The 8,557-nt window shown below is 49.2% G+C and overlaps 1 protein-coding gene across 1 annotated transcript; it reads left to right on the top strand.

Annotated features, from left to right (window-relative positions):
• Nucleotides 1–329: 329 nt before the first annotated feature.
• On the top strand, nucleotides 330–8,198 carry LOC130480356 (cytochrome P450 1B1). The gene is made up of 3 exons (XM_056852844.1): nucleotides 330–367; nucleotides 4,543–5,541; nucleotides 7,482–8,198. The coding sequence occupies exons 1-3, from the start codon at nucleotides 330–332 to the stop codon at nucleotides 8,041–8,043; spliced, it is 1,599 nt and encodes a 532-aa protein (XP_056708822.1). The 3' UTR covers nucleotides 8,044–8,198.
• The last annotated feature ends 359 nt before the right edge of the window (nucleotides 8,199–8,557 follow it).

Consider the following 8,557-nt stretch of genomic DNA (forward strand, 5'->3'; position numbering starts at 1 on the left):
TCGCTGAAGCGCTGCTCCGGATCTCTGGCGAGCACTGCAGGGACCGAAGAGGATGATCTAGCCGAGATTGCAGCACTGCGCTGGGGATCGGGGGCTGCAGCTGGCATCCGCTCACCCAGGTCCTGCCAAGAGACGGGTCACAAGAACTGGGGTCTTATCCACGGCTCTCCTCCTCCAATTCAGGGGTCACAACTGAAAGGCTGAGGAAGGGAGCTTGGACTCTGGAAAGCTTAGACCCCAAAACACTTGTTGGTCTCTAGGGCGCTACTGGACTGGAATCTAACTGAAAGGCTACAGTGCGTGGAGCTGGATATTTGGTTGGAGGCATCATGAGCCAGAGAATTGGGGGAGAAGCTTGGGCTACCAGGTCAGTCAGAAGTTTTCTTAGTAGTGTTTGTTTCATTCTTTTCTGTCTAGAATCCGTGTGTAAGTGGGTGGGTGAGTGCCCGATTATAGTGCTCTTGCGGATCTCCAGATCTCCTTGGCTAGCCAAGGTGCAGTTGGCTGGAGCAGTTAATCATCCAAGGCAACCACTGTGCTGCTACTCACACATCCCTTTCTCAAATTGTCTATTCCTGAAGAATTTACCAAAAGTAATTTTTGATACTCATCCTAATCCTAAAGGAACTGGTTGGAAATATATTTATTTTACATAGAACTTTCTTCTAGGAGAACATGTTTGGGATCGGAGCCAGATATTAAATGAACAAACAAAACTTTAATTTACCATGCATTCACACTGCTAGATGAACCAGATAAGGAATTTTCCAAGCCTCCTAAAATGCTACAGGAGGAATAGAATCACTAAAGGTTTGTTGTTTCTTAAACATGTTTTTGTTTACAGTGCTACAGAGAACATTTTTCACTCAATTCAGATTGTTTTCAGTGTGCAAAATGACAATTAGAAGCTAAGTTTTTGGATTAATTTCTTGTAGTTGCTGAATTCTTAAATCAGCTGGTGCGCACCCTCAAGACTATAATATCCCATATTTCCAACCTCAAGGAGTTTGTTCCATTTTCACACAATGACCCCAATACTGCCACAATTAATTGTGACTCTCACTGAAAACAATGTGACTTCCTGCACTGGCTTAAAAGCAAGAATCCTAGGACAAGCTTACTTTCAAACAAAAATACCTAGGCTTGGGATGTGCATCACAATTAACTTTAGCTGGATCAGACCAATGCACTTAGCCTCAGGATGCGAGACTGACTTTTCAAGTACAGTTACATGAAAGCAAATTCTGTTGGAAGCATTGGATTCACCCTTGCGAAAGAGTGCAGACCTATGTACACAAGGAAGCAAGTGCTGTTGAAGTATGTGATACTTCTGACTGTACCTGAGAAGCACTGAGCTGCACACATGGTTTTTATGGGGGGTGTTGTTGTTGAGAAGAACTGCAACATCTTTTCTTATTTGGGCAAGCATGTAATGGCTAGCAACAAAAAGGAGGCCCTTTTGATACAACTGGGTTCAAGGAAATCAATATTATTTTGTGATCCATTTCTGACAACCAGCAATCTTTCTGAGATGATGTCATGAATGTATGTTATTTGGGAACCATGTTTTTATTTACACTGCTCTGTGCCCAAAATGCCACATTCCCACCTCATGTAGTTCATGGAACTGATGTCTGTATGTGACAAATTCCCACATAATGGGGGGGATACACCCATCCGCCAAGAAGCCTTCTTCCAGGCTAAGGAGCCAACTTCCACAGAGAGTGGTCTAGAGCCCTTGGAAAGTGAAAGAAAGCTTCATGCTTTGTTCAGTAGTGCATTAGGACAAAGGCAGGATTTACCCCAACATTTTGCAGTTCAAATTTTTGTGCCAAATGGACACATCTCCCCCACTGAATTCCTGAGCCTTTAAACAGCTATATAACGGGCAGAAATTCTATAGGTCCAGCACCGTGTGGCACAAACACACAGTAAAGGTTCTACTCTTAATTTCTGCTGTGAAGCAAATGTCTATGGCAGCAGAGTGCTGCCAGAAAAAAGGGGGCAATCAAAATGATATCTTTTAAGAAACTAGAGTCAAAGGTAACTTCAGAAATGTCTGGAGAAAGATTGAGGAGTGTCATTTTTAAACTGTCAATTATATTGTCACTTTAAAAAACTTGGTTTAAAATGAATTCTGAATTTAATACATAAATTACTTTCTATTTCATATAAAGCTAATGTTCTACCCAGTAATTACTACCCTTGCTTCTGAAAAGTCCTGGATAAAGCCGGGTATGCTAGCTCTGGGTTAATTTTATGCTGGATTGTAGCAGTTGGTTTCTATTAAGTGATCTCGCTAATCTATCTTTGATTGTGAATAAAAAGACAAACAGAAACCTGCTAATTTTACAGGTCCTCCTCTGGCCGCTTGTACACATTATTAGAATATTCGAATGGTTTAGTGCGAAAGGAATGTGGATTTTGAATTACGCTCCTAGATAGCATAAAGGATTTATTTCACGCCAAGCCAGTACTTGAATAGTTCTAGCCACCAATCTGTTCAGGAAATGGGAAGTTTGAAGGACGACTAAGGTTGAATTTATTTAAAGTAATCCAACCTCGGTGCAAAGTGTTGCTCTGGTCACGCCTTAAGGCCAGTTAATACAGCCAACCAACAAAGTCTGTATAGGATACCAAAAAAGGAACGGTGAATGTCTTATATTCGACAATATTTTCATATATAACACTAACACTGTAACAATAATACAATAATAGCCAAGTAGTCCTAAGTACACAACTAGCAGACAGTGTCCAAAGATGATAAAACAAACACAATCAACTAAATAATAACAAGCTCCACCCTAGGAAGAATTTGGGGCAGATTCAGTTGATTGTGTTATCATCATTGGACACTGCCTGCTAGTTGTGTACTTAGTACTTGGCTATTATTGTATTTCTGTTACAGTGTTAAGTGTTATATATGAAAATATTGTCTAAATAGAAGACATTCACAGTTCTTTTTTGGCGTCCTATACTGACTTTGTTGGTTGGCTGTATTAACTGGCCTTAAGGCGTGACCAGAGCAACACTTTGAACCAAAGTTGGATTACTTTAAATAAATCCAACCTTAGTCGCCCTTCAGACTTCCCATATCCTGAACAGATTGGAGGCTAGAACTATTCAAGTACTGGCTTGGCATGAAACAAATCCTTTATGCTATGTAGGACAGCAATTCACAGATATTCACAGTTCCTTTTCTGGCGTCCTATACCAACTTTGTTGGTTTTATATTTAGTGTAGAGGTGTTCCTTCAGAATCAAGCGGTATAGCCTTTCCTGGGCTGTCCCACTCCAGCTCAGAAGTTTATGTTTGAATTCTTCCCCACAAGATTAAAAAGGGCCCCCCACATCCCTCACACCTAGGAAGGGACATGAAGGCACAACAGTATCCAATAGGGTTGCCAACCTCCAGGTACTTGCTGGCGATTCAAGCATGCCGGCACAACCAGGCAGTCAATCAATCGACCTTTATTGGCATATACTCAGAAACATGACGTAAGCAGTACGCAAAATTCACTGTCCATACATTTTCGATTTAAATATGGTTTAGACTTTAGTCCTTATGGTAGCCATTTATGCATGGGAGGTTTTGCCTTGGATTTGCTGCACTCTGGGGGCGGAAACACATGGTCGCTTTAGCCTCCTTTATTCCCTGTTTCGGCCAGGATTTAGCCAGGATCGAATGCATGTTCGGCGAAACACATGCGTTCGATCCTGGCTGAATCAGGGAGTAAAGGAGGCTAAAGCGACCATTCGTTTTTGCCCTAGAAACACATTTTCCCCATCCGAATTCTCACAACTCTGCATGGGGGCCGATTTGAGTTTTGAGAATTGGGATGGGGGAAACGTGCATCTAGAGAGCGGCAAAGCCAAAGCAAACCCTCCCGTGCACAAACGGTGATTGACAACTCCCATCCAACGTTCTGCCACCCTTAAAGTGACTTCAGGAACGGTAGTAGAAAAGGGCAAGAGTCCAGTAGCACCTTAAAGACTAACAAGGATATTTTCTGGCAGGGTAGGAGCTTTCGTGAGCCACAGCTCACTTCTTCAGATACAGCTAGAATGTGAATCCATCGGTCTTTTAAGTAGAGTGAATTCAGACAAGCATTAGTATGTAAATGTTAACGTGAATAGCAGGCGTGATGGGATGAGGTGTGGTATGCAGAAGAGTCAATGGGCGAAAACGCACGGTCGCTTTATCCTCCTTTAATCTCTGTTTCAGCCAGGATCGAACTCACATTAGGCGAAACGCGCGCGCTCGATCCAGGCTGAAACAGGGATTAAAGGGGGATAAAGCGACCGTGCATTTCCGCCCTGAGATGTCCAGGGGAGAGACGGGTGTGGAGCAACCAGCCTTGGTCATGAGCCATGAACGCCAGGTCTTGATTCAGCCCCGGTAAATGCACTGACTTTCGTTTCGAGCATCGACTGTCCTTCGGCCGTTTCTCAGGGCCGGTGCCCTCCAGCCGCCACCGGCCCTGCAGCGGATGCTCGGCTCCAGAAGGCCGCCCTCCTAACGCGCTCCTCCTTTCGCCCGCAGCCTGCTCCCCCGGGGGCTGGAGGAAGCGCTCCCCGCCGGCCTGCGCCCCGTGCCAGGCGCGCTGCTGCTGCTGCTCTGCCTGCTGGCCGCCGTCCACGCGGCGAAGCTCCTGGCGCGGGAAGGGCGCCGCCGCGGCGGGAGGCCGGAGCCGCCGGGCCCTTTCGCGTGGCCCCTGCTGGGCAACGCGGCGCAGCTGGGGCGCGCCCCGCACCTGGCCTTCGCCCGCCTGGCGGCCACGTACGGCGAGGTGTTCCGGCTGCGGCTGGGCCGCTGGCCGGCGGTGGTGCTGAGCGGCGAGCGCGCCATCCGGCAGGCCCTGGTGCGGCAGGGCGCCGCCTTCGCGGGCCGGCCGGCCTTCCCGTCCTTCGCGCTGGTGTCCGGCGGGCGCAGCCTGGCCTTCGGCGGCTACTCGGAGGCGTGGCGGCTGCGGCGGCGCGCGGCGCGCGGGGCGGTGCGGGGCTTCGCGGCGCGGCGCCGGCTGGAGCGGCCGCTGGTGGCCGAGGCGCGCGCGGCGGTGCGGGTGCTGGCGCGCGCCTCGGCGGGCGGCGCCTTCGTGGACCCGGCGCGCGCCCTGCTGGTGGCCGTGGCCAGCCTCATGAGCGCCCTGTGCTTCGGGCGCCGCTACAGCCACGCCGACCCCGAGTTCCGCCGCCTGGTGGGGCGCAACGAGCAGTTCGGGCGCGCGGTGGGCGCGGGCAGCCTGGTGGACGCGCTGCCCTGGCTGCGGCGCTTCCCCAACCCCGTGCGCTCCGCCTTCCGCGCCTTCCGCGCCCTCAACCACGACTTCCACGGCTTCGTGCGCCGCCAGTTCGCCGAGCACCAGCGCCGCCTGCGGCCGGGCGAGGCCCCCCGCGACCTCATGGACGCCTTCCTCCGCCTCCAGCAGGCCCAGCCCCGCCTGCAGCTGGAGCACGTGCCGGCCACCCTCACCGACCTCTTCGGCGCCAGCCAGGACACCCTCTCCACCGCCCTGCAGTGGCTCCTCCTCTTCCTCGTCAGGTGAGGGGAGGGGCGGGAGGCTGGTGGTACCTGGAAGGCGCGAAGCTGCTTGCTGCTGCCTTGGCCCATCCAAGTCAGTACTGGGGCAGCGGCTCTCCGGGGTCTCAGGCAGGGGTCTCTCACATCACCGACCTGCCTGGCCCCTTTAACCGGAGATGCCGGCACCTGGCACCTTCGGCATGCCAAGCAGAGGCTCTACCACTGAGCCACAATATATTAGTTGCACGGGTGTGTCAAGGAGCTCGGCCTAGGTAATCTGTCGCATGAACACATGGAGCTGCCCTATACTGAATCAGAGCCTTGGTCCATCAAAGTCAGTATTGTCTACTCAGACTGGCAGTGGCTCTCCAGGGTCTCAGGCAGGGAACTCTCACATCACCTACCTGCCTAGTGGCGCAGAGTGTTAAGCTGCAGTACTGCAGTCCAGGCTCTGCTCACCACCTGAGTTTGATCCCAACGGAAGTCGGTTTCACATAGCCGGCTCAAGGTTGACTCAGCCATCCTTCCGAGGTCGGTAAAATGCGTACCCAGCTTGCTGGGGGTAAAGAGAAGATGACTAGGGAAGGCACTGGCAAACCACCCCGTAAAAACAAAGTCTGCCTAGTAAACGTCAGGATGTGATGTCACCCCATGGGACAGTAATGACCCGGTGCTTGCCCAGGGGACCTTTACCTTTTACCTTACCTGCCTAGTCCCTTTAACTGGAGATGCCAGGGATTGAACCTGGGACCTTCTACATGCCAAGCAGATGCTCTACCACTGAGCTACAACCCCTCCCCCAATATATTAGCTGCATGGGTGTGTCAAGGAGCTCGGCCTACGTCAGGGGTCTCAAAACTGCGGCTCCAGAGCCGCATTCGGCTCTTTGGCATGTTGAGTGCGGCTCTCCGAACTTGGTTCGGAGCCCCTGCTCTTGCTCGCGCCGGCAGCCGGGCTGCGGAGCCAGCGTGCCTGAGAGCTGGCGTGCTGTCTCTCCCCCCCCCCCGCCGTGGAGAATGGCCGGGTACCCCTTTCCCTTGCCCTCAATGGTTGGGAGGCTAAAGCCTCCCCTCCCCTCTAGCCGCACAATTGCTGGGCGGGCGGCTTGACGGTTCCTCCCCCCCGCCTATTAGCTGTTGGGCGGGGCGGGCTTCCTTTGGTAGACCTGGCCTCCGGCTGAGTCCCATTGGGAGGCCATGTCTACCCACTGGCTTTCTTGGCGGTAGACCTGGACTCCGAGGAGGGGAAAAAGTCCCCCTTCAGAGTCCAGGTCTACCAATTGGCTTCTATGGGCCTCCGGAGGCCAGGTCTACTGCCAAGAAAGCCAATGGGTAGACCTGGCCTCCCAATGGGACTCAGCCGGAGGCCAGGTCTACCAATAGGCTTTTATGGCGGTAGACCAGGCCTCCAGACGAGGACTCCGGACGGGGAAATGGCAGGGACTTACAATTTAATTTTTATCAATAAATAAGATCACTATTAAGTATGATATCAAGTTTTATTCAGTGTACCTATAGTTTAATTAAGACTTAAAACTTTAATTAAAGTTTAAGTTAATAAACAGTGTACCTACCTATATAGTTTAAGTTTAAGAAATTTGGCTCTCAAAAGAAATCTCAATCGTTGTACTGTTGATATTTGGCTCTTTTGACTAATGAGTTTGCCGACGCCTGCCCTAGGTAATCCCACCGCACCACAGGGAGTAATACTGCCCACTTTGGGAACCATTGCAACCTATTCAGATGGTGTAATTATATTATAATACCATACATTGTGAAGCTGACTTGGTGACTATGTCAGTCATAGCCTAACCTACCTTCCTGGGTTTTTGTGAGGGTAAAATGTAATAGGTGAGAACTATGCATGCCACCTTGAACTCCTTAGAGAAAAGATGAAGTTTAAAAAACTGTAATAGATATAGCTTGCTTATTTATATCTCTTATTTATTTTCCCCCCGCAAGGTATCCTGAGGTGCAGGCTAAACTGCAAGAAGAAATAGACAAAGTGGTTGGCAGGGGCCGTTTGCCATGTGCTGAGGACCAGCCTCATTTGCCTTACGTCATGGCATTCCTTTATGAATCCATGCGTTTCAGCAGCTTTGTGCCAGTTACTATTCCACACGCCACCACAGTTGACACCACCTTGATGGGCTATCACATCCCCAAAAACACAGTGATCTTTGTCAATCAGTGGTCAGTGAACCATGACCCGGTGAAATGGCCTGCCCCAGAAGATTTCCATCCAGCAAGGTTCCTGGACGAGAACGGATTCCTCAACAAAGACCTCACCAGCAGCGTGATGATTTTTTCTGTGGGCAAACGTCGGTGCATCGGAGAAGAGTTGTCCAAGGTGCAGCTCTTTCTTTTCATTGCCATATTGGTGCACCAGTGCCATTTCACTGCTAATCCAAAGGAAGACTCTCACATGGATTTCACCTATGGCTTGACTATTAAACCGAAGCCATTTACTGTCAATGTTGTGCTTCGGGAAACTATGGATTTGCTGGATAGCGCTGTACAGTGACTGCAGGCAGAAAAAGACTGTGAAAACAGCCTGCCAAATATTAAGCTCTGAAGTTTGAACTCAATCTTTATATTTGAGTAAGGATTTTGTTCCATCCCTTCTCTTTATATTTAAGTAAAATGCATTGGAATAAAATGTATTCTAGCATGATATGAAGTAAAACGATACATTTTTTTTAAATCTAGATTTAGTTAGTCAGTTTATATATTCATTAATGTTAACAAGACGGAAACATCAAATACACTCAAGTAAAGGAAATATTTACATCTTTGCCTTTGTGGGTTCTACTTCTCATAGTAAGAAATGTGATGCTTTAACGTCACCTACCTGCAGAGGACAAAAGTTCTGTTTTGGGACTGTGACTATGAATGACAATTGTATTCCGGTGCCTTTAGTCATCAAAACTATCCCCATTCGAATTACAGATCATTGTTTTGAAGAGATTTTTGTAAATGTCTCTACAATGTAATTCCATTTTCTTTATATAAGCAAGCATTACGCATTACATGTTTGT

The sequence above is a fragment of the Euleptes europaea genome, chromosome 7 (genome assembly GCF_029931775.1).
Source record: "Euleptes europaea isolate rEulEur1 chromosome 7, rEulEur1.hap1, whole genome shotgun sequence".
Classification (NCBI taxonomy): Eukaryota; Metazoa; Chordata; class Lepidosauria; order Squamata; family Sphaerodactylidae; genus Euleptes; species Euleptes europaea.

What these genes read in the sequence shown, in the direction of transcription:
- LOC130480356 (XM_056852844.1), top strand. Translation starts at nt 330, where the DNA reads ATGAGCCAGAGAATTGGGGGAGAAGCTTGGGCTACCAG. An exon ending in GGAGAAGCTTGGGCTACCAG is followed by an intron (nt 368 to 4,542) that starts GTCAGTCAGAAG and finishes TTTCGCCCGCAG; the next exon opens with CCTGCTCCCCCGGGGGCTGG. An exon ending in CTCCTCCTCTTCCTCGTCAG is followed by an intron (nt 5,542 to 7,481) that starts GTGAGGGGAGGG and finishes TCCCCCCGCAAG; the next exon opens with GTATCCTGAGGTGCAGGCTA.